At 33.2% G+C, this 27376-nt stretch overlaps 1 protein-coding gene across 1 annotated transcript in view; it reads left to right on the top strand.

Annotated features, from left to right (window-relative positions):
* Nucleotides 1-25420, top strand: part of LOC130450247 (LIM domain transcription factor LMO4-B) — a 127930-nt gene extending 102510 nt beyond the window's left edge. Inside the window, exons 4-6 of the mRNA XM_056788536.1 lie at nt 3615-3788; nt 5452-5600; nt 21626-25420. Coding sequence (XP_056644514.1) covers nt 3615-3788; nt 5452-5578 — 301 coding nt within the window. The 3' untranslated portion in view covers nt 5579-5600; nt 21626-25420. The remainder of the gene's footprint in view (nt 1-3614; nt 3789-5451; nt 5601-21625) is intronic.
* The last annotated feature ends 1956 nt before the right edge of the window (nt 25421-27376 follow it).

The following is a 27376-nucleotide window of genomic DNA, read 5'->3' as shown; positions in this document are numbered from 1 at the left end:
AATTTTTATTTCGGTGGTATGATTAAATTTTCATTTTGTGGATGTATTTATTCCAAATATTTCATTAAAGATTTTTCGGAACAATGTAAAAGACCCCGATTTTTCTAAGAATAAACTTCTTGTCTGTTACGTGCCTTTTCTGAAAAGTACTGAAATTCCTTCTTATAATTAGTATCGATTCCACCCTCCTTGTCGTCTCTTCGTTATCCCCTTTTATAACCAACGGCAGAACGGCGTATACAAAACAAAGTATTAATAAATAATCCATCAAGTGGTAATTAGAACGTCGAAAGCATAACGTATTCAAAGTTGTGTGTTTCGTGAAACAGGCGTTCGATCATCCGTTGTTGCTTTAATTAGAAGTATCTTATATTGTGGAAATGCTGGGCGATTATCCGCTGCTGCCTTTGCCGCCGCCGTTGCGCCGTTCCCTTCACCGCCCGCGGGCACTTTCTGATTAACGAATCCAATTATAGTCGCGTTGTGCGCAGGAAATTATTAGTTGCGTTTGTTAATTAGATTATCTACGGACAGAAAGGTAGATTGATTAGGAACTCTGATATCGGGAAAATCCTATCGAAAACAAATCATTTGTTCGATACATTAAATCAACCATAATTAGAAATAAAACACTACCTGTTTCAGGTATTAAAAAACACGAAACAACGCATTTTTCAATTCTATTTTCCTAATACAAACCGAAACTGTAAAAGGCTCGCTCTAATAAAACTTGTGGGTGCTTCTCATCAATGGTTCCATTTCTACATGGAGCTTGGAACCAATCACAAATAATGGTTAAAGTACCATGCATAGTTTCATGCTTTAATCATTCTTTGGAAATGGAGAATTCCTTTGTGATTCTACAAGTTTCCATAACGAGTTTTTCGCATTTTATGGCATTGCATTTTATTATAATAGGGATTTTTCAGAAATTATGATCGTGTTAACCAGATTATGATTTGAATGTTCGGAAAATAATCCAGATCAAGTTCATTGTTGTTCGGAAAGTGATCGAGTTAATCGGGTCGTAGTCATATGTTATGATCCTTTCGACCCTGGTAGACCGGTGGGTAAATGCGATGAGTGTAAGGGTTGTTCGATTTGTCTATGGTTTTTTTGAACTTCAGAAGTTAATTATAACCCTTAGATGGCTGTCTATTATTGATTATCATGAGCAGCGTCATTGATAAGTTACTGAGGTTTGCGGTTTTTATACTTTCGGTCTTTCGGCATAAAACTAGCTCATTAATTTTAAACTTTAGTACAAAATCCGTGAGACGGTGTAAATCTTTGATAATTGCTCACTAACAAATATTAAACATCTACAATCTATTATACAACTAAATAAAAATAAAAGTTCTTCTATATCATGCTTTAAATTTGAAATTTTCACCGAAAAGTCAGCATAGACGTTCGGAAACTGTGATCTAAATCTCGTTCTAAAAACCCTAAAGTGAGTTTTGCTACTAATCAACAAAATCTTTGTATTTAGTCAGTTTGGTTGTTTCAGCCTTCTCTGTTTGTAGTACAGTGTCTGTTTATGGATTCAGCTTCTGTAATTTCACTACAACTAGCAGTGATATACTCATTGGTTTTCCTCGGAAATTCCAAATATTCAACTGTTAGTTCTAGATGATTCTATCTTGAATTGCTGTTATGAACCCTTTTGTTCACCAAATAAGCTTCTCTTTGTTAGCCAATTCACGGACTGAACTGTTACTTCCTAGGAAGAAACGTGGCGGTAACTTCCTTTCTACTCCAGTCAGTTTGTCGTTCTTCGATATGTTTCAATATTTTTCAAATTTTTAAATCCCAAAACTGAAAATTTATGATATGATTCTATTACGACTTCTTCTGATAAAGTGTTCCCTATTCTAACGAGGTTTCGGTAAGTTGTTGTAGAAGATGTGTTGACATCCGACTTCCGAAAACCTTCAAAAGTAATCCCCACATTCGTATCATATTCATCTCGTTTTATTATAATAATATATAATAAAGTTTTGAGTGATATCTACTTGTTTTGCCATTGTTAATTTCTGTGTGGTTTCTTCTAGTGCTTTTTTCAATATTTCGATGCATTATTACTTATTTTATTCAATGTTGAACGTTGTCGTAGGATGAATTTGAATATATTGTGTACGTTCTTTGTTTACACAATCTCTTAAATCTCTATTAATATTTAAAATACATTATCTACTAGATATAACTAATATATATTCACTGCACTGACGTCTCGTTTGTCACACCAAGAACTATGAACTCCCAAAATCGAGTGAAGATTAGATTTGGAAAAAACCAACGAATTCGCCAAAATTTTAATAATTTACAATGTTCTGTTGAACATAGGCAGCTTCAAGTACTACGCGAGGTTATGTAATGAGAAAGGTAGACTTTTTAGTGAATTCATCAATGATGAGTGGATATCTGAATACTTCATTTCTACTTAGAACTTCTACGTATTTTGAATTTGAATTCAGATTGAATAATATTTTGAATGTACCAGTATAAAATAGTACGATAAGACAGAAAGAACTTTTTAATACCTACAGCCAGTGAAATTTCTTATTTGCTAAGTATTTCATTGAATAGCAGGTGGTAGAATTTGATTTTAGTATTCAATATAATTACCTTAAAGCGCAATGCAACGATAATATCTTGGCGCAAAATTTCTGTCCAAAAAGCATCTTCTTGAGGTCTAAGAATAGGGAAAAGTTGCCCAATTCAAGCTATTTTGTGACCCGGTGCATTCTCTTATTGATACAGCACTTCTTTCTTCTTCAAATGGGGCCGTTTTTCCGCGATTTCTTCCTTATAACATTCCATTATAACATACGCACCTCAAAGTACTGATACCATGATTCTGCCAGCTGACTTCTGCGTATTTCCACGCTTCGAAGTTGGTTCATCACGTGCAGTTCACTAGACTGAGTAGTAATTTGACTCCGGTATGAAATGTTAGAACCATTTCTATTATCATATATCGATCCGATAATTTGGGTTCATTGCGATTGAACACCTCCCAAAATCATCAAGTCGAAAGACACATTTTGTACAGAGCTTTCGTATTCTCAAATATTCATTCGCGATTTCTCCAACACGTGAAATCTTCAGGGTTTCAGCTCCACTATCTGGAATTATTTTGTATCCCTTTTCGACAGTTTTTTTGAGACGTCCACTTCATGCATCGTCCTCGGTTCTCATTCCTCCACTTTTCTACGGTTCATTTTTGATTAATGTTTTATTGTCACTCGAAATTCCTTTTTTTCAATTTTTTCAAACTAGCAAAATTCACTTCATTCAAAGTACTATAACTTACAAAATAAATCTACTTGTGTCTCTTAAAAGCTAGAGTTAACTAAAAATCATGTGGATTTAATACTGATAGCGCCATCTTAGTGTCAGATCACGAACTTTCCAGCCTACCTTGTGATGAATAATTTCGGAAGCTTTCTTTTTCAGTGAGACTTTGTTATAGCAAAACCTTGTATATTTTATATTAGTTATGATAATATTCTAGTTAAATGAGAAATTTCATGTGAGATTATTTGATATTATATATTGAATTTAATTCGACAAAAGAGGTTTAATGTATTGTATCTTTAATGGTCCCGCAGGATATTTGGCAACACGGGCGCCTGCTCGGCGTGCGGGCAGTCAATTCCAGCCAACGAACTTGTGATGCGATCAGGGGGACCGTCCCTTCAACAACCCGGCGCTCCACCGCACGTATTTCACCTTAAATGCTTCATGTGCAGCAAATGCCTCAGCCCCTTGATGCCCGGAGACAGGTAAATTCACTTTTAATTTATTTATTCAATATTTGTATTAAGTAATTTATTTATACTTATCATAACATTCAAAATGTCATATATAGATCTAATTAATATGCAGCATAATAATCAGTTAAATGTAACTATGATTCTTCTGTGAACAAACACGGGGTAATTGCAAGTGTAAGGTAGCTTACACACTGGAACGATGCAAGCCGATCGACTCGAGCAACTACTTGTATTAGTTTGACTCATTAGGATTTCTTACAAGCAATCACATTATGGGTCAACCCAGAAACATCTGGATAACAGACAGACATCTTTCTTTATAAGCAAAAACTGAATGTTTCATATCGATAACCACGTATTTTTGAATCATAACCAATATGACAGATTCATTTGCCTTTCGTATCCTCTAAAAATTAAAGGAAAATGGAGAAAAAAGCAGAATTAGTAACATCTCAAAATGGTCAAGCTCATTAATCTAACAATTCCTAAGTTCTACTTTTAAATGGCTTCTCCTTGGTGGGAACTGGATCAGGAGAAGGAACTCTGGGAACCCATTGTCGTATTATTGGACTTTTTGATCTAGTGTATACCTAAATGTACTCAGAACATTATTTTCTTTGCCTAGTTCATCTAGAGCCATAATTTTTACAGTGGTCCAGATGAATCCCCATAGGGGTTTACCAATATTTCCTCTGTTTTATCTTCATATTTGTTGACTAGTTTTGAGAATTTGGTTAAAATACATTAGGAGGTTGTCCATGGAAACCAGTAATGTAACGAAAATTCAATGTTTCTATACATTCCACGATTAACTTTGACTAGAATATTTGTGAGTTAATCGCTTTTATAGCTACTTGACATGCTAAAAATCTCCACTACTTCCACTAGATCTTATATACTTCCGCTTGGTAGATACTAATAATAATTCCTTTGATTAAAAATATTCAATTCTTAATTTTTGCGGTTGTGGAAGGATCTGTAAAAAAGTTTTTGATTTTTTATATTCTGTCTAGTTATTTTTGTTATTCAACAATACTAAGAAGCTTTTCCATTCTCTAGAACTTGTAATTCTCCATTTTTTGAATCTGCCTTTAACTATTCCAACCGTAGACGCAATGGTTCATCCTTCTACGACAATGTGAAGATGTGCTGTTGGTCAAGTCTCCAAAGTACTGATAATGCAGCTGCATCTTGGTCAATTGTTGCCTCGTCTCTGTAAGACGACTGTTCCACAAGTTATTAATGGCCTTACGGTCATGATGTACATTCATCTTAGTTGTATACCCACTTTTAACCTGCTTTTCTTTTACATATTCTTCTTCACATCATTATAGTCGTTATAGCTTCCTTTCATATATTCCTCATGCGTTTCTCTTCTCTCTAGGTATTTTTTACAATGTAATCGTTAATATATTAAGTGATATGTAACATATAAATGCTATGTTTAAATACATGCAATGACCTTGTAGTTAATTAAATATAAAAAATGCGTAATAAGAAACTGCGATGCTCACCTTGGACCAACGCTGAAAGTTATTACTTGGAAAAGTGGTGGAAAGAGTTAACGCAACTGAATATCAAATTTTTTTGGATCTTTATCTGTTATTTATAAGATTATAAGAAAAAAAACCGACAAACTTTTATCGTTTCACGTTTATTTATAAATTTTCAGATACTACATGTTGTCGGGTAGTCTAGTATGCGAACAGGACTGGCACAAACTGCTCAAAAGTACCGCTGCAGCGACGCCGACGGTACGCAAAGGAAAGGTGGGACGACCGCGTCGTAGTCGTGATTGAAATGACGCCTTCTTTGATGCTGGTGAGTTTTTTTTTCAATTTATCCTAATTTTTGTTATAAAAATTGACAGTACGATGAATATCAGGAATAGAAAAGTTAGTAAACATTTGATAGACATAATGAAGAATATATATAAGAAAAACATAGAATGTTAGCGGGAAGACAAGTAGATCTTTAACTTACAAAGGAGTGAGACAAGGAGGCATTTTAAGCCCGTTATTATTTCTTCTAGTCATGGACGGAATAGGTGAAATAGTGGATAAAGAAGGAAATAAAACACAAATAGGATACAACAGATTGAGACCAATCAATATAAACGAACTAATGTATGCGGACGACCTTCTAAAGACTGATTCATTAACTTGACTTACCCTTTGCCGTTTGTAGTAAATTCTACACCCTATTCATAAAAATTTCGTTATTCTTTTTGTTGTCGTGATTATTTTTGTATTTTTGTTTAAGTTTTTTTTTTATTGAGACAAACGCAAACGGTGTGATTGGCTTTATTCTATTGCTACGAAAGATCGACAGGGAAATAAAAAATTCGTTTATATTGAAAGCCATAAATGGCAGACCTATCGGCAAACTGCGACGTCAAACGGCAACCATGAATGTTTTTATGCATTTCAATGTTTTAATGGAGCAATGCCGATAAACATACAAGAGACAGAAATAATGAAAATACCAAACAAATCGGATAATTGGGAAAATACAAGAACTAGAAAAGAAAAGCGTTAACAGGCTAAAGTATCTAGGGACAATTGTAAGACCAGATGGAAGAATTGACGAAGAGGTAGCCAATCGGCTTAATAAGACAATATCTATAGCCTATATGTAGCCTTATATAGACTAGTCTTAAACAAAAAAAAAAAAAAAAAAAATAAAACGTAGGAAAACGAAAATCTACGAATCATTACTACTACAAATGTTGATCTATGGTTGTGAATCCTGGGTGCTAACCAACGAAGTCAAGCAAGAAGTAGGAACATGTGAAATAAAAATTCGGTGCAGTATAAAAAGGAGGACAGAACAAATAAAGTAATATAGGAAACCGAATCAAACAAAAAAGAGAGAAGAGGCAGGTCCAGAGGAAAATGGAATGGAGAAATAGCAAAAACCCTGGAAAAAAGTGGACTGAACTGGAGACGAGCTAAAGGGGAAGCAAAAAAATTTAATGGAAAAGAAACATCACCTCTACACCTATCTACCATATCACTTCTACACCTCTGGAGAAGAAAAAAGAATTGCGTTAGTCTTAACCCAAATATTGGTAACTCTAATTTGAAGTTCGAGTCGTTAGTGGTGGTTTGAATCTACTAAATTCATGAATTCTGTCTTTATAGAACGATAAGTACTTGAAATATTAATTAAAGACAGCAATGGAGAAGTATCCTTCAATAAGGATCTTCATTTTATACCAATATGGAAAGTTTTTAAGACAATATGGATCATGAGCTATACTTTTATATTTTAATAAGTTATATTTGGTTTTAATCTTCTAAGACGACTTGAGGCTCTTATCCGTTGATGGAATTAACGACGTACCACGGGACCTTCACAACAATTCTGAGGGTTTTTTTCTATAACCTTTGGAGAATTTCAATGTAAAAGTTACTTGCAATACTCAGAGCTGAATCCTTAAGCTGCCCACACACAGTACTGCGTCGTCGTTCGACAGGAATTAACGACGAGATCGTATAATTTGGTTGAAACAATAACGAGGGCACACACGATACTGCGTCGCAGTATAATCTTTGTTTTCGGTCATGTCAGATCCAAATGATTTAATTTTATTAGCGTCTCTCGCTCTATGCTTAACCAAAGATAAAACTAAAAGAAACATAACCTAACCTAACCTAAAATGTTCATCCCACCGACACTGCTGCACTGCAGCAGTCAGTCTTTTCTGTCTGCAGTCAAATTGTACGATTTAGTTGGATGCAAGGCCACACACGATCCAATTGCATTTGATTTAGTTGGATACGACGCCGCAGTACCGTGAGTGACCAAGTTTAGGTTTCAATATTTACTTTGAATTCCGTTAGCAAAATGGTACGATAGAGCGAAACCAAACAGTGATAGAAAATATTAATAAATTCTTGGAAGAAAAAACATTTGTCTCAGCAGCGTTTCTACGAGAGCTGTTTTTTTTTCAACTTCCGATCGATCCATGCCGAAGCTACGGGGGTAATAAGAAAGCGGCCATGCGCTGTAGGCAACTGCGAAGTTCTCGCACTACATACTCCGCCATTGTTGACATTCAGGCGTCAGTCGGCGTTGTGTTACAGTCATGTAAACATGCCACCGTGTGTATGGTGTTTTGCGTGAATGGTGTCGAAAGTTTAAAGATGGCCGTGATGATGATTGGAGCCAAGGACGCAAATCTGTCGTTTCAGATCAGCTGGCTCGACAAATTGATAGAATGGTTACAGAAAATCCCAGATTCACCATTACTGTCTTTGCCTACGGAATTTTCAGTTTCAAGGTCTCTTTTGTACTTTATCGTTACTGAACGGTTAGGCTACATTGAAGAGGATATTGAAAAGCTTGTTCACAATTATGAAAAATGTCTCAATTTCTTTCAAAATTATTATTTTATATGAACTTGTCTTTTATTTATTCTCTATCGAAGGTTGAAAAAATAGATAGCAGCCAAGTCTTTGATAAGGGTTGGCTGAGTTCAAGCGTTGATAGAAAATAGATTAAGTGAAACCCATTTTTAAAAAAATTATTTTGTTGACTGGTGCTCTATAAATATGTAAGTAAAAATAGTATTATCGAGATCCGTTACAAATATGTACGCTAAAGAACAGTAATTAAACCTGTGTTTACTATAATAAAAGCCACGTGTATGAATTTTTTTCTCACATTTATAACAAGACCTCGCGTTGCATTTCAACAGCGGACATATAGTTTGCGTCAAAGTATTATAAATAATTTTCGAAATAATTCAGTTGCCAGGAATTTTATTTTATTTTTCGCTAAGAATAAATCTAAATCTTAATGTGATGCGACTGGTTGTTACGCTGAAGGCGTTACTTTCGTATTCGGTAATTTATAACAGACGGTTAATTTTGAAACGCCGTGACTGAATTATATATAGAGTACAAGGATACTTATCTAAATACAGAAAAGAAAATTTTGTCAACATAAACTGGTAATAAACGAATTTTAATTCCTACGTCGTATTTTTAATATCATTTGTTTTTAAACTGTTAACAACTACTATTAAATATGAGTTTTTATTAGTTATCGTAATATAAATAAATATAAGACGATGTAGTCTTCATCTCTAAATCTTACTTTTCCTTCCCAACGTTTTGTATTAAAGATACAATATTAACTGAATCATTTTACTCTATTTCTAGAAAGTTTCACTAATTTTTTATCTCGATACAAATTATCCCTCCGTTCATTAGTAAGAAAAGTATGCTAACAAGCCACTATCAACAAATCTGATAAGTATTTCTACCCAGCTTACGAGGGTTGAGGGAAGTTTTCAGATAGATAAATAAAAACAAATATTTTTATTTTTTTCTCAAAATATTCTCCATTAAGATCAATTTTTGCATGCGTTTAAACCAATTGTCGAAGCATTTTTTTCATTCTGATTGAGGTGATTCAGGTGAGATGTAGAAAAACGTTGACTTCGCAATTTATCCAAGATATTCGGAAATAGAAAGAAATCATTGGATACCAAACAAGGAATGTACGGAGGATGCCCCATCAATTCGATGTTTTGATTGTTCAAAAACGTATACCATTCAGAATTGACCGTTCCACGATGCTCTAATGGAACGGGGGCGATATGTCCAGTTATTCCGAACAAACAGGCGACTAGTTACTTCGAAATGCTTCGTACCTCAACGAGTTTTGTTGGATTTGGCCCGTTTTGAAAAATCCATACGGTCGATTCTTGTTAAGTTTCTGGTTCATAGACATAGATCCATGAAATCTGTTGAAGCACAGAGATTGAATTTTTTCAGCGTATCTTTGCACGAATCGACACGAGCTTTTTTTGAGCGATTTTCAAATTATGCAGCTAAATGTTCATGCAATATTAAATGTATCCTAGTGGAATTAATATCCAAGTATGCCTCAATTTCATGGTTTGTTACATGACGATCTTGCGATATCAGTTTACGCACAGCATCTATATTTCCTGGCACATCCTGTAGCGAAGTCCGACCACTATTGAATTCGGTTTTTCATCACCAAAAATCGAAGCAAATTGATCTGCACACTGCAGTTGGTTCAACTTACGTCGAATCTCATAGAAACTCATTGCACGAAAATTTGATTTAATTCCATTTTTTGGCCAAGATGAATGTTTCAAGTTTCTGTAAACAACACAAACAGCACTCGTATGACAACGCGTTCATGATGTCAGTTTGGCATATTCACATCAGTTTTGCCACATCTCAAAACTTAAGTAACAACTCTCATATGTTGCCAAACTTTTCCAACCAAACATCCTTCATTTACCCATGTTGTATTTGAATAAATATATTTTTGTCATCTCTTCTTTCAATCTGTAATCTTACTTAAATATTATCTCCTCTAACAAATAAAGCTTCGTCTACAATAATATCTATTAAAGTTTATCCGAAGTCAGTCTATTATTACAAATTTAATCATTTTGCCTACTCCAATCACAAGACTAAACAATAGGAAAAAAGGAAATAATTGAAAAATGTGTAATTCAGTGCTATAGGTCAATTTCAAATAAACTAATTATCATCAATTTCATGATTTGTTTGTATCAATAATTTACAGTCTGCTGCATTGCACTCTCTACTGTTATTTCTGTTTTTTTTTGCTATTCTTGCTAAAATCAAATTTCCTGTCCCAATGTTGTAGATTTATCAACAAATCTCATCTGTTTTGAGTATTTACTTCAGTATACAATGTCTTGTATTCTTTTCAAACTATCACCGTAACGTGATAATTTTTTCTTCCATTGCGCTTTTGCTCATTATTTTCAAATGCAATCAAAACGTACAACTTTTTTCATATCATCGAAGTTGAAAGGTAAAACTTTTTCATCTCTTCAATTTCTTATTTCTCACATTTTAGTAGCTTTAGAAACATTTTATAAAGCTAGTGCTTCAGAATATAATAGAGATTTGGTGCTTCTAATATTCCTATGATTCATATTTTCTGATTTCACTACGAAACGGACTGGGTACATCTGTCCCTCGAAGGTGCCTACCAACACAAACCCTCACCCTCGGTGGTGGTGCAATATTGGGTCTATATATATAGGTTGTATAGAGCAGAAGGTTTCATTTGTTTTATTTTTCAACGTTAAAAGTGTTATTTTATTGCTTATACTACTGTATACTATGATTGAGGAAAAATTTATTCCAGTGGTTTAAATATTTCATCACTGTTATGCAAAAAGTTTTGTTTTGGTGCAAAGCGAAGTCAATTTACAGGTTCTGTCTTTCATTTAAAAGATGAAACCTTGATACTACTTGTCCTCCTCTTCCTCCTCACACATGGTTAAAATCCTTCGAACTAAAGACTGCCAACTACACAAAATTCTTCTGTGAGGTACTGAAAATTTTGCTAGTCTTTGCTGGAAAAGTATTTTACTAGCTTTCATTAACTTCTTGTTCGTCTTATTAACTAATATTACCATCACTTATTTTTTCATGGAGAGCTTCGAATCCATTTCTCAATACCAGATTTGTACAATCAATTCTTATCCTTTGTAACTTCTGTAATTTCGTTATCATTATATCATTCTTTATTCCGCAAATATAATATAATATTGGAAAGCAAAACGAGTAACTTAATTAATTTTTTTTAATACTGTTCTTTTCTTAATTGTCTTGTTAACGTTCAAAAAGGTAAATGTTATGAGCTACTAATTAATTAAAAAACAATCAAGCAAATCGTTAGCTAAGACATTAATCGATTAATTGGATCTGAAAATGAAGCCAAACAAAAAATTCTTTGTAGTATTCCGCTTGGCAAATCTATTTAATTAAAGTATGGATGCAGAAAATACAACAAACAACCCAACAAAATAAATCTCCCTGTGAAATTAGATGATTAAAAAGAATCAACGATTGCTCGGTTCTTCTATTATCAAAGTTCAATTATATAGATACAAGGTGGACCGTTTCACCGCCGATTTTGAATAATAGATCAAATTATTTGATATTTTACCTCTTTTACTCTATTCATGATTACAATATGCGAGTTGAGGCAATTGTAAACACAATGTGCCCAATATCGCTTCTAAAGTTTACCGTTAGCTTTAATTGCCTTAATCTCACTATTACGAGTTTCCTTGGGGTGTATTGGATAGTGACTATAGAATATATAAAAAATCCTGAGCAATGAAACATCAACCACTGGTCGGAATAGGTAAAAAGTATCAAAATCATTCTTGATCCTGAAGATATGAGTTTCCACAGCTTCCACAAACCAAATACCGAATCTAACGTGAGTTTATACGTATAATTACACTGTCTGGCGCGTATTTCATAACCAAGTTTTCGCATACTGCGTCTTAAGGTAAATTAAAATTTACTGAATTGATCCTGGCAGAGAACCTCTTCTAGAAAAACAGAGAAACCTACTTTGGTAAAAAAGTTCACATTTAATACCTATTTACCGAAGTATGGGCTGGAATACAAGGAATTATTCCGTCGTGTCTGCTCAAACTGTTCTTACATCTAACTTTAGAATGCATTCTACAATATATTGTTTAATTTAAGAATTTTACATCGTACCTATGACAATTGACAAAACCTGATTTTTCTGCTGTCCATATTTTAAATAACCCAAGTGCTCAAGACGCCGAATTTTAACAGATCTCCTTGTTTGCCCGATATAATCATTACAGCTAATTTTGTAAATATCAATTTTCCAAATCTCAAGACCTCAAGACTCATGTTTCTTATTTACTTTACTTTTTCTGCTATAACCGTTAAGTTCCTTAATCCAATTCTTTTCCATCTTGTACGTATAAAAATCGAGTATATGGAAACTAATCATTTTATGTTGAATTTAATGGAAATAATCAACCGGGATATATCTGAAATTAGCACTGTTTTTCCCAAATACATCAAATTCTAAACATCAAAATGATAATTGCCTCTTTTCATAAGGATATTTTATAAATGGACATTTTGAATTTAATTCTGAGATAAAATTATCAAAAATATCATTCTCAAACTGGTGTCTTATCCTTAGGATTACAGACTTATCTTCTTATATTTATAAATAAATCAGATATCAATGGTGATAGGTCCATAGCTATTAATTCATATTTATTCGGTCTCTGAAGACGATAATTTGGTTGTCGAAACTCGCGTTAGTATAATTGTGCTAGTGTATGTATAAATATTACCAGTTGATTAATTTTTCACAGTTCAAATAAATATTTTCCATTCACCGCGTTTCGATACCAAAGTTATCGTCTTCAGATACCGAAGTTGAATTGACGGTTGGTGGATGTTGATGAAGTGGTTATAAATAATAGTGTGAATATCATACGGTTCCAGTAATTCCAATTTTTAGGGGTTATCAATAATTTATATAGAAGTATATTACTTAGTTGGGTGTGAATGATACTGTTTTGTTGAAGTTTTATAATTTTTTTATTAATGTCATAAACTATGAGTAATTATTGAATAATAATAGAATATAATGCACGTATATATACATTTAATTGCTTATTCGTATAAATTAACTTTTATAAATAATTTATAAAATAATCGTTTATTTCTCCTTGCGCTATGAATTGGGGTTTCTCAAGATATTGTATACTTGGTGGACTCAACAAATTCCCAATGTCTGACGGGACCTATGCAATTTATTTTATCTCTGTTTCCGTAAATTGGATATATGCGAATAGGATGTTATCAAACAGCCAAGAAAAAACGTTCCCCACAGTTTCCTTCCTGAATATTTTTTGGTAATATAAATAACGATATCGAAAAAATTTTATTTACGAAATACAAGATGCTCGTCCCTAAATTACTAAAATTCAATTCTCATTATGTTGCAGTAGAAATTTTATACCAAATATTGTAAAACATGCTACAATAAATATATTTATACGGGATGTTCGAGGACTTGATGCAAAAAATTCTCAGAGAGTTTCTATACGAAGTCTGGCTACTAAATAACGAGACTGGTTATGAAAACGATATTTTATATTTCCGTCTATCTGTCGAAATAGTTTTAAGAAGTTTTAACTCGATGAATTGACCTGGTGTAATTTAATAGTTGCCACCTAGTTTGCTTTAATTGTATTATTATTTTCGACTGTTCCAAGAAGAAAAACATTTGTTCAGACGAGTATGATAGGAAGCTCTATTCATTACAGTAGTAGATAGCTCCAAAGATTATTTCCTATAGAAACGCATGAGGTACTTTTGGTCCTCTCCGATAAACTTTCGGGTACAGTATTAAATATTTGGTCTTACAAACCATTACCGTAAGGCTGTTGATTCTTTTTCCCAGAAACCAAACTGTTTATCAAAAAACCAATAAATCCCGTAATTTATAGTAAACCAATTGATGATGTCTCTTTGCTGCAAATTTGTGGACGAATGACCAAGAAGTCGAAAAACTCGAAAACGGATTAACATAGAATCCAGGGGAGATCTCATTGGACTAGGACCATGAAGTCCAACTGTGGTTATTGATATTTTGAACAAGATCGACAAGATAAAAATTATACTGAACACACTGTTTACACTACATTAACACTCACAATTACACCGTTTGAGGCGCGTTTCGATAAGCAAGTTATCGTTTTTGGCGACTGGTAAACTCGAACTACATATTTATTGTTAATTTCCATGGGGAAACCTCTCTATTGAACATATTTAACAATTTAATATTACTTATATTTATTTAAAGATTATTACTGGTAACATGATCGGAAATAATCGATTTTTTCTCCGTCTATATTTTTTTAAATGAGCTTTGTGCTCTTTAAATCGGACATTAAATAATTTCTTAGTCTGGCCAACATACCTTCTGTCATAATAACTACAGCATATTTCATAGATACCATACTTTTATAAATCTGGTATTTTATCCTTAGAATTATCCATCAATTGTTTTAATGTATTTACTGGATTTATAAACCAATTTTGTTATTAAAAATTCGTTCCAACCTTGCATATAAACAGGATTGAAAGGTATCAGAGCAGATTTTCTTATTTTTTATTTTGATTTTGGAAGAAAGTGGCTTCACATTAAGACTCCTTAAATCTATTACGGTTAATTAACTTATCTAAAGATCATTATAACTGTTGAGTACAGCTACATTCTCTATAAAACTCCTTTCCCTATCTTTTACCTTCAGTCTCCCAGGACGATAACTTGGTGTAGTGATGGTTTAAACAGAGTATTCAGTAGGAATGTTACCAACGGTTTCCAAAAATTCCGACTTAATTAAATTAAAAATTCCAAAAATTTTCGAAATAGGCTGTCATTCTGTGTGTTTTTTAGTGTGCATTCAAATTAAATAATGCTCACAATTAGAAATTTAAGGAAGTCTAAATGACTGGACGATTTTGTAAATAATAATACTAAGGATTCGAGTCAAAGGTTGTACAAATTTGGAAATAACAGAAGGCTTTTTATTCAAATCCAATTCAAAAAAAAAGAACGAATCCTGGAATGGCCTTTTGTTACCAGTGTCTTATATTTTCTTTGTTTCGGCTTTCATTCACATCATTTAGGTATAGAACAATTGTTAGGGAAATTACATCGTAATGAAGGTGGTCGGTTGGTAGCACCGATTCATGTTTGACAGTTGACTTTGGAAATATTATTCAAATTTAAAAGTTTGCTTAAGTCAGAAAAAAATTTATCCTGTAAGCAGACGATTGAAAAACTTCAATTCACACCACCAGAATTTACTTCTTCACAGAATGATACATAATAATTCCAATATATTAAACCTGTCAGCTGTCAAAATGAAACAGGGGCACCAACCCACTACAAAAAATTACCCAAAATTGTTCAAAATTAGAGTGCATTCTTACATGAAAATATGTGCGCGAATAACGTTGTTCTAATACAAAAATAGAGAAATATATTTTCGATTTCGAATTAAAAAAAAAACGATAGTTTATGAGGTGTTTTTTTTTGGATTGAGTTTTCAAATTCGCGATAAAAGGATCCGAATATTTCGAGAAACTCTTTTTCAATAGTTTCTTTTCGGTTTAGTTCATCACTTGTATCTCTAGTTTCTAGTCCTGGTTATTACACATTATTTGTTACAGTCAATGTAAACCATGTATTCCATACATTGATTTTGGTAAGTAACTGAAATTTGAGAGTATTCACATTAAAAGTTTTTCGTTGGTGTTGGCCAATTTATTATTTCTGAAGCTAAGAAGCTGTATGTGTAGCAGATACTTTCTTAGTATTTGTGAAGGCATGAGTTACCTCGTCGAACACGGATGACATGTCAATCACCACTTCGGTACCTTCTCCATTTTCTCTTCAACCAAGCTGGAGGATTCGTCTTTATTGGATATGTCCCGTGTCCTGTGATATGTAACAAAATTGTTACTTAACATAAGAATAAATCCTGTTGTCATTTATTTTATTTTCGGCTTAGATGGTTTTTATAGTGTCTAAATCAAATTATCAAATAAAACTAGTCCATCCTGTATACCGACGGATCAATGGTATATCAATGCAGTTAATCCTACAACACGGCATTGTTAAAATACCGTCTACTGACATAATGAGCCACTCTTTGTACATTATATTTTATAGTCTTTCGCCATTTTTAGTCTTGTTCTGGATTCGAACAACGTAACTGTCTAATTAAGGGGCACAAAGCTCCTCTATATAATACAAGGTAATTGTTAACTATCTATAGAAAGATTTAATTATTAATTAAATCGGGAACGAAGCGAAGTTAATTAAACCCACTTGATCATTTATTGATGATTAATGAAAAAAAAAAGCGCGCGCCCCGATTCTGTTACAATATTGTTGGTTTCCATTTACATGGGATTAATTATTTTTTATAATTCAATCAAACTCCCAACGATTATTACGATTATTTTCAATAATTCAGTAACAAATTCCGTTGTATGATATTCTTAGAAACCATAAAGAGTTTTGAGAGTTATTGCCAATTCGATTGTATATGTGTTACAACAAAGTACGAGGCGCTTCAAAATATAATATTCTAATCAATATCGGCTATCGCAATCAGTATTTATCGGAGGATTCTGTGAAGCTATTTACAGTGTATCATTTCAATTGGAATTTTTAACAAACACGTTCAACGTAATAGCCCGAAGTGTTCAATTACATTCCCTTATAATTCTACTTTAAAAGTCTTTGAAACTGCAATAAAACTAAAAGCAGCAAAGTACATCGAATACACAATATTTATCTTCAACAAACGTTCACCGTCGTCTTCAAATTTAATTACTTTCGTAATGAAATACTATATCACATTCTATTGTAGGAGTAATGAAATATTTTGCATCTAAACAGAATGACTTATTATGCCCTCATCGGTTTCTATTATTTTAAATAGAAAGACAAATTTTATATACTATGAAACTCGTTGTTATATTTGATCGAATTATATAGCCTCACGTTCTGCATTAGGAGTTTTCAATGGAAGCCTCAAATAACTTAAACTGGTGAAAAGAGATGAAGGCAGTTTTTAAGAGTTAAAGTATGGTGCAAGTGAAAGCCTTCATTAAACTGCCCTATGTCAGATATATGTTTGAATAGCAAAGAAAAGTTTTGACATCCTTCTGGCCCATTCTTAGTTCTGTGTACCTATACTAAGTAACTCAATGGACGATTTCCAATCACTCTCGATCTTATCACATTTTTATTCCCAATGCAACAACATGTCGGAGCTTCATATTTAAAAAAGTTTAATTTTGATATTTTTAAATTCTGTAGTTTTGTACAATTTTGTGATGAGATCTTCACTTCAATATTTGAATTTTTACAGTTACTTGTAAGTACCGATGATAACTGATCTTTATAAATAGCTTTCCAATGATGTTTATCACTATAACTAAGACTGTGAAAGCCTTTCCAGTCCTAATTATTCTAGGTGATTCCTTTGCAGTCCACTTGATCGCCAAATAGTAGGATGGGACATTCCTCCGGATGTCGCCGGCTTAAATACAAGCCTCCAATGACAAATTACATTCCCCCGTGTGGTGATAAGGTCCTGGTAGTTACAGAAGGTGTGTAGCTTTATAATACAGATAAGCCGCCATACCTAGCTGAAGAAATTTGAGATATGCTTTTCCCCTTTCCGCAGCTTCACATGCTTTACTTCATTGCCTCTGAATCCTCTATGTCCAGAAATTCGTAGCAAGTCTTTCGCCAGGTATTTTATTTAGTACCTTGTAGTATTCCATAATTAGGTTTGATCCAATGGTCACGCTTTGTATTGATATTTCTGCAGCTGTATAGATATGCAGACAACGAATTAGAACATGCAGATCCAAATTTCATTGGCAAAATCGTTACTGAAGATGAAAGTTGGGTCTACGGCTGTAACTTTAGGACAAACATTTACAGTTATCAATAGAAAACGAGTAATTTATCTTACCTTAAAAAGAATCTCACTCATCTTTCTCTTTGTTTTTTGACTTGAAATTATTAGAAATAAATACATAAGTTTCAAAATGAATATTTTCAATATAATTGGGGCTTTGAGTATTAAAGAAATATTCAATTTACAAATTTTGTGGAAACACTTTAAGTATTAAAAGATGATTCCTTATTTTTTGAAATGGTGCTTGAATTGTATAATTTTCTATCCAGCAAATTTAGCAATTTAAATTGGTAATAACGATAATAAACATCAACAAAGACTGCACTTTCATTGCCGCCTTTTAAGTCCTTACAAATTTTAAAATTAATTTGAAATAAACCCAAATAGCCCCATTTCCTTCTATTAACATTGTCGAGGAACTATGCCGTCGCCGGCAATCCCCCAGCTTTCTCCGGAGTTTCGGAAGAGCCGCCATAAAATCTCCCGCTTCGTGTCTCTGATATTCAAATTCGTTTAAAGTATTGTTCTAGGTTATAAATTTAATTCTGCAAGTATTAATTGCTCATGAAACCCACAGAATTACGTTCAACAGCCGCATCGATAGGCTTTGGGCCCAGATTATGTACTTTGCTCGTCGAGCTCTGTTACTCTCACTCTTCCGCTACATATTTAACTCGACTTTTGGGACAAAAAGGGTTTTTTTACTGACTATATTGTCCCGAGATGATCGAGTCACATGTATACAAGTACATTTCGAAAAGTTCTATCCAAAAGTTGATTGTTTAAGAAAATAATATTAAACTAAAGTCGTAGGTACTTTTAGGAATCAAATAATCTCATTGATGTTAAAATACGAGGGCCATTTCATGTTCAGGTTTTACGCCAGTGATTTGTGATTGCGGGGTGTGGCATGAGTTGATATTTTTAGTCACAACTGTATGTATTAACATATTTTTTTCAATATCTGTAGATGAAGTGACTTAAATTTCACTCGACGTTAAAGTTAATATATTCGTTTCTTGTGTAAATAAATTTCGGAATTTTTCCACATGAAAGAACGTTTATCAAATTACAAAACCTTGATTTTGATTGTTTCCGACAAAAAACATTTTATTTTCACGGTTGACTAATGAAATTATCGCATAATGACCAAACAATTAATTAAAACATTACAATTGACTATCAACCGAACAAGTTGTAAGAAAAATTTTGCGGCTATTAATAGATTAATTTCAAGCTTGCATAATAAAATTGTTAATTATTTCACGAATTAGGCTAGTTGTTCAGGAAATGAAATATTTTTTCATTTCATAATTAGTGACCTCAAATTTCTTTTTTGATAAACGTAATGCTGCTGTAAGGTCGTTCAACCAATTAAATGATTATTTGTAAATTGTACTAATTGTTATTACTTTATTTAGTTTGTGAAACTATGAATAAATCTTATATTGTAACTAATACGTAATTTACAATTATCAAATATAAAAATTTCGATGATTGACAAATAAAATGACAAAAGCTTCAGACCGCTTTCTGACGGGCACATTTTAGCATCCGAAGTTTGCAGCAAAAAATCGAGCGCTTGTGGTTGACTGTCACTATTTAACCTTTTCATAGGGCGTTTTGTCGACTTCAATTCAGCTTGTGTTGCTTGTTGTAGCCGCTCCCGTCGACTGACTGAACCCAGACTTCTTTTCACACATGGCGATTATCCGACGACTAATGTGCTTCTTTTACTCAGTTAATAACATGGTTAGTTTTATGACCGAAATTTAGAACTAACACGTTATTCGTGATTATTTATTCTAACTATAATATAATTGAAAAAGATTTCGCAATTATTCTCATGAGATTTCCAGATATTCCTGAAAACACGCTTTAACTTACTCCATTTAAAAAAAAAACAAGCAAAAGTCTCGCAGCCTTTTTCCATAGACAGCTTCACAACAGCAAAGTATGAACGCTTCGTGCAGAAGAAAGCGGGCACGGGCTGTAGGCAACTGCGAAGCTCTCGCACTAGACACTCCGCTTTCGTTGACATTCAGGCGTCAGTCGGCGTTGTGCTACAGCCACGTAAACATGTCAGCCATTATTGATGCTGATGCTGATATTTTACATGAACTATCGGAGGTTTGGAAAAAAAACCACCTCCGTACACGTTCAATTATGTCAGTGGCATCTCCGGGAATCTTTACCATATTTCGCAGATGATAATTCACGAATTCCAGACATTGTCTGCAACTCTAATTTACTGAATGTTAGTGCTTTCTTGATCCAGTTTATCCAATATCCAATGTCTTCATCTTTTGATTTCAAAATGGCTCTGGTCCAATGAACATATGAACCCGGACTTATAGTTGTAAGTAAAAGCAGGAAAGCGTCGCGAACTCAAAACCGCACTGGTTGCTGCTTGCTAACAAAAACCACCACGAGAGGGACTGATTCAACTAGCATCGGTGTCAATAGTTACCATAAAACACCACGGTCGGATAGGCAAAAGAGATTTAAATATGGAAAAGTTTCCAGTATTAAATATTTTTAAAAAAGGAAACTACCATGTTTGAAACTACGTTTAATTCATACAGATCTGAATTTTGGGAGTGTGTGACAAAATGATTAAATAAGATGCAAGAATTACATATCTGAATAACACATATTTCTAATTATATTTGGAAAAGTCCCTAATAGTTGTTAGCACCCAAAGTTTTCTTCGTATTTGTCTTCAGTTCTTGAAGCAATAGAAGTAACGTTCATAGGGTTGTCACCTTTTTTTCTGCAATTAAAGTACATTAGTTGTTATAGGTGAAAAAAAAAAGTGAATGGTATCAAATAAATACAGTTGATTTTTATTTATTATAATGTTTAAAAATATTTTTCGTTGGTTTTTTCAATTAGTATTAAATTAGTGTCTCCACCAAATAACTTATATCAAATTCGCTGACTTCACTGTTTCTTTTTAGTCGCGCCATTTCCTATTCATCACAGAAAAGACTTTTTGTGAATGGAGACGTGGCATATGGAATAAGCAGTAGAAGTGAAATCGCTTTATACAAGTTTAAAAAATTATCATCGCTTTTATTAAACACTTGCTGCAATTCTTGTGAAGTTGATAGTTGTGCAAACCACTCAGAAGTACATCTCTAACTATAAAGTTGGTTCGATGAAGCGATTTCTCCATGAAGGCTTAAAATAAAATATTTTTTTGTACATTATTCTAACAAAGTATAGAGTACAATTATAGTGTACAATACTTTGTATTAAAGTACGGGTGGGGTGCTGCTTTTATCTTTATTTCATCGTCAACATATCTAACTACAAAAATTCGATACATGGAAATATTGGTCGCAGGGGTAAGTTGCGACGATCAATCACAAAAGCTCAACTGCTCGACTCGACTTAAAAAAAAAATGAAATTGAAACCTTTATTATATTTTTCTAATTGGCACTGTATATTACGTTATACCATTATATTTATTTTGATCCAAAATTAAGTTTTTTTCTCTTTCTCTTTCAGTTGAACCGTAGTAGCCGGGCGATACAGGGACGTGCAATATTTTTTCGAAAAAAGAAGCGTTCCCTTGACTTTCCAATCTTTGGTTCAGACACTATCCCAATCATGCGTTCTGTTTTTTTCGAATAAATTTTTCGAAAATTGAGCTCAAAGTGTTCTGGATGCGAATTAAGAAGACAACATGTTCGATGACATGAGTACCATCTGGGTAAATATTTAAGACAATCAGATCGACAACGATTTTGGCAAAATTTCAAATAGAAATCATTAATTTCATATTTGAAGGTTCTCAGTATAATATGACCCCCTTAACTTTGCTACAAATAGCAAAAAATATATATATTTTATACCAGATTGTACGAAATCAACTAATCAAGTATAGAGAGTGCAGAAAATCTTATTTTTTTCAACTTTTTTTAAAAGATTACTCTATATGTCCAATTTGAAAAAGTATTGTCTTTATAAATGAAAATATGAGTACAATATTTTATCATATTCACATTAAATTAGCGTTTACAATAACCATTAAATTCAAAATTGTTGGCTATGCATTGGGTAAACCATAACCAATTCAAAGATTAAATTCGCCACTAAAATTTTGTTTAAATTTAAAACCGTTATGCTGAATTTTTTGCTCCAATTCTTCGCCAGAATTTAGATGCTTTAAAAGCTGAGCCTTTTGCAATATATTTTGGAAATGTTTCTCGTTTTAATATGTAATTGAAAATATCAGATGAAAAATGTCACTAGCCTTTCTCAATTTGTTTTGTTTAATACAATTACTCTGTAAAATAAAGATTAGTTCATGGCAGGGTCTTCCTCCAGATTTTTGCGAAATGTATCAACAGAATTGAGCGGTCTTCTGCGATAAGATGTGTTGTATGTATATTCTTTGCCAATACTCTAGATGAACTTATTTAAATTTCGTGTGAGACTTTCTTTTACCCATTTCTAGGAGTTTCTACTATGGTACCAGATACATGAGTTTTTTTTACAAGCAAAACTCTGCTAGTATCAGAGACATATCTATTTCTAGACCTTGATCTAACAGTTGCTTGAACAGATAAACCACGATTCTTTCAGACAGTGACAGATGTTCTGATCCGTGAATATCCTCAACATTTTGGCCAAATTATTAGACGCACTGCAAGATTAATATTATTATATTAATTACCGAGTGATATTGTACCGTTGTATTGTTTTAAATTACATTGTTTTTTATTTTTATATTATCTAATGAATGACCAATTAAGTTAACACAAATAAAACAACATTAATTTAAAAAATCAAATGTTTGTTAAATTTTACACAATAGTAAAAATAATGTAAGTCAAAGTCAATATTTAGTTGAGCCACCTTTAGTGGCTATCAAAGCTTCAATTCTGCGTGGCTTGCTATCAATGCAAGACTGTACTGTCTCCTGTATTTAAGGATGATGATTTCACACATGAATAATCTTTTCTAAAAGCTGGATTTTGTTGGTAGTCACATCCTTAGCTACTTCTCTTTTCATTAGCTCCCACACACTTTCAATCGGATTCATATCGGTTCTATTACCCGGCCAATCCAATAGAGGGATATTTTCTTCTGCCAAAAAAGCTTTGACATATCGAGCAGTGAGGCTGGGAGCTCCATCTTGCATGAAAGTGAATGGTTCTCCATTTGGAAACCATTCTCTGAGCTGCGGAATCAAGTGATTTAAAAAATACAGTGCGTTTAATAATTTGGCCAGGGACTGTATACGTCCTCTCCAAAATACGTGGCAAAATTATATGTGTATTCCCGCAAATCAAGGCTAGGACAAAGGCAAAACATTTTAATTCCAAAGCGTGCTCGTTTTGATTTAAGAACTTGTTTAACGTGTAGTCGTCCTTTGTATAATACCAAACACTCGTCTATTGCTAAAGTTTCCCCAGGATAAACAAGGTTCATACAATTTTCTTTGGCCCAAGCAAAAAACATAACCAAACGGGTCATGGGTTTCCCTGGTATGAAAGCTTGAGGATTGCTAAATCTTAAAAATTTTAGAATAGCGAAAAACCTGTTTCTTTATTTGTGAATAAAATATATTTGGACCAAAAAACAAAAAGGTTTTGTTCCAATAGACCCATATATAAATTCAACGAAAGAAAAGTATACATCTCCGGAACTGTCACATCCTTCCAAATTATACCGTAGACTTTTTGAGTACCAATCTCTATGAGGTACCTTCCTGCACGTTCATTCGTCCAATTACATAAATGCTGAATTATATTTCTAGACAGAAATGCCTCCAAATAATTTACAGGGTATTTCATGTTCTCTAATTCGATTGCGGGGTGAAAACCTTCATAATCACCAGAAAAAGGCACTGTTGTTGTAGCTCTTTTATCCTAAAACAATAATAGATAAAAGATAAAATAAAAAAATATACATAGAAAAGACCAACATACCGAAAATGGATCTGCTACAACAGTAAAATTTCCTATGATTGTAGCTACATGATCTTCGTCTTCTGAAATACTCGATAAACTGTCGTCGCTTTCGCTATCCGTATCAGGACCGCTAGGTAAATATTCGGATCCCGAATCCTCGAATGGTTCATCATCACTCACGTCGGACATCCTTTCAAGTAAAACGCACAAAAAACTAATACTGCTGCTCTGCACCGTTGCAAATAACATTTTACACTGCAGACCGCCAAAAATATGGATGCGGTATCTCATTCGAGGGTATATTATTATTCCAACGTTTATTTTAAATATATCATTTGTTGCCACAAGTGGCAATCTGGGATATAGATCAATTTGAGATGGTTGCCACATGTGGCAACATGGGATTGAAAGGGTTAATGAGAAACGGTGTAGAAACCTTCTTTATTTGAAGGATAAATTATGATCTTCTACCATCATACTACTTCTCATCCTTTATCATAAACAACTCATCGTTCGTATTCATACAATTAATGATTTTTAAAACAAAACAAACGAAACGTTGAAATGCCCACGGATCGTCTATTACATTCCAAGTATTATCAAGTTTTTGTGAAGAAACATTGGAGTGTCTATAAGTATAAAGAAGGTATAAGAAGTATTCCTTTCAATTTTCATCTAATTAATTAACAATGTACATCTTCCAAACCATAAACCGCTTTCTCTCATTTTATAAATGCTTTTGATTATGTACGCCATATCATACTACACGTATTACCTGTTTTAAATCTTATTTGGAAACTAATTTCGAATCTTACTGTGAAAAAACATACTCAAGAATTGTTGTTTTGGTTGGAGCGTTTGCTTGTAGTTGTTTGTTAAAAAATGTACACAGATTTAGCGGTAGATCGTTCCTGATATAACAAATTTAATTACCTTCATCATATCTTCTCAAAATTATTTGATTCGTTATTATAACGCCCTTAATATGATTCAAATTACCAGTTCTGCCAGTTTTGTTATACTACATGAGTTTTTGGACAACATTTTTCATTGTGTACTAACAAACTTATCGTTTTATTTAAATTGAAGCGACATTCTGTAGTGTTTTAATAATTTTTATTCAATTTAAGTACATAAGGCAGACATTCATAAGAAGTGGCGTTTGTACAATCAAAACGAAAAAGTCGAAATCTAATTATTCTGATTGTCTTAAAATTTCACTAAAATTGTATAAATATGTGAAAAGTTAGTTGAAATTAAGGATTGTAAAAAGTAATTGTTCGATACGAGTTGTGAATTAAGGGAAGGAAAACTTCCGATCGCAAGTTTCATTTGGTATGTTGTTGTTATTTTTGTAAATAATAAAGTATTGTTAATTATGAAATTATCGTTTCCTTCCATGTCCATTTCCTCAATACCCTTAAATTTGCATTAAAATAAATAGTACATAGGACGTAAAAACAAAAAATACCATAAATGATTTTATTAGAAACAAAATGAAATTAATAATATCAAAGATTGATCTGTAATTGGAAGGTTTCTTCCAAAATGGCTTTCATCTGATTTGTCGCGGTCTCCTCAATATCAGAATTTGTGTCAAAACGTTCTCCTGTTAGCACCTCCCACTGTCAGGCTGGAAAAAAAGCTATTGATCCACTTTTAGATCTATTTCATCGCTCAAAGTTTCCCAAAATGTGGGCAGAGGAAAGCGGTAGGCGACTGCGAGGCTCTCGCACTACACACTCCGTTATTGTTAACATTCAGGCGTCAGTCGGCGTTGTGCTACAGCCTCGTAAATATGTCCGCCAGTATTGATGCTCCCGCCAAGTGTGAATTGCGAAGTGTGATTCGGTGATAATTTCGAAAAGTAACCATAATTGTACCAATCTTTTGGTAATAAAATTATTATTTTATATGAACTTGTCTTTTAGTTATAGCCTATCGGGGGTTGATAAAAAAAACGGCCCTCATAGTATCACCTTTTCATACCTGTATTTATCGTATCCATAGATTCAAATTATGATGATTTCCAATTCTCATGCAAAACGTTTTGTGTTTATCAGTGAAAAGTCTCTGAATTTGGCCTTCATTTCATTGTTATATTATTTATTGACATGTAAATACAGCTAAATATTAGGGATGGTAGTTTTTACAACCAAAAAACTTATTTAGAACTTATAAAAATATTATATATATAATTGAGTTGGAAAAATTAACAAATACAACTGTCAGATAGGTATATGTTATATTTTCAAAAATTTTACAAATACAACGATAACATAGAAAACCCAAATTCATCCATCTTTGGAATATTGGTCGCAATGTTGAAGCTCGGCTCCAAAACGTACCCTGAGGATGCTCAACTCAATTCGGAAAAGAGCAGTTCGACTTATGGGCGATCCAGACTTGACCATTAAGGTGGACAGCCTAGATCATAGAAGAAAGGTCGCTGACCTGACTATGATTTACCGATACTGCTATTACAAATGCTATTTTGTATGACATAATCTCGCCTAGAGCAGTATTTGCAAGACCTATTCGACAGGGAGCTGCCCAGAACTTTAATTTATCGCTGCTCATGTCTTTGGAGAAGTGTGATCCTGTGGAGTCAGATACCAAGGCACATGTTTCACGATCACCACAACCTACAGAAGTTCAAGATAAATATCCGCACGGCAGACACATCACGAGTTGTAAAAGGGATTACCCTCTTTAGTTTACTTTTTACTTAAAAAAATCCAACCTAATCTAAATTAGATATGTTTAAGTATATTAAAATGTAAAATATAGTAATTCTTACAATTTAAGAAAGTGCCTTTGCTGCCGAAACGTATATAAAATTCGATAAGACCCAAAAGTAGTCAGTTTATGGCTATTCATTCGGAGGTCATCATCTACAGCCGATCTATTACTTCATAATACCTGGAATTTTCCTTAGGGTTTTAAAAGAATTTCGGTTTCCATGAAATTTATTTTATTCCAATACAGGGTATATTTGGTTTACATTTTTTTTAATAAAAACCGCAAAAGACATAGAGTACGACGAGTAAGTTGTAGTGGAACAATTAATATCACAATCAGTTTCCTGGAACTGTTTTCGTGATAGTGACAATAAAGTTGGCAAGTTTTGATCTCCATTCATATCATAAGAGTACGGAGAATTAAGTCTTCTTGAAAGAAACCAAATCCGCCTATAAGCTATTCATTCTTTTTACTTTTTCTTTCATCTTCTCCGTGTGAACAATTTTTTTTTGTTATTTTAGCCGAAATAAAAAAAGTTTGTACGAAATTTGTCGCCTTAAGCTACAGCCTCCTTAGCCTGCTGGTAAATCCCCCCCTG

The sequence above is a fragment of the Diorhabda sublineata genome, chromosome 11, assembly GCF_026230105.1.
Source record: "Diorhabda sublineata isolate icDioSubl1.1 chromosome 11, icDioSubl1.1, whole genome shotgun sequence".
In the NCBI taxonomy this organism is placed as follows: Eukaryota; Metazoa; Arthropoda; class Insecta; order Coleoptera; family Chrysomelidae; genus Diorhabda; species Diorhabda sublineata.
The sequence above is the reverse complement of the archived record's forward strand: the minus strand, read 5'-3'. Positions and strand labels throughout refer to the sequence as shown.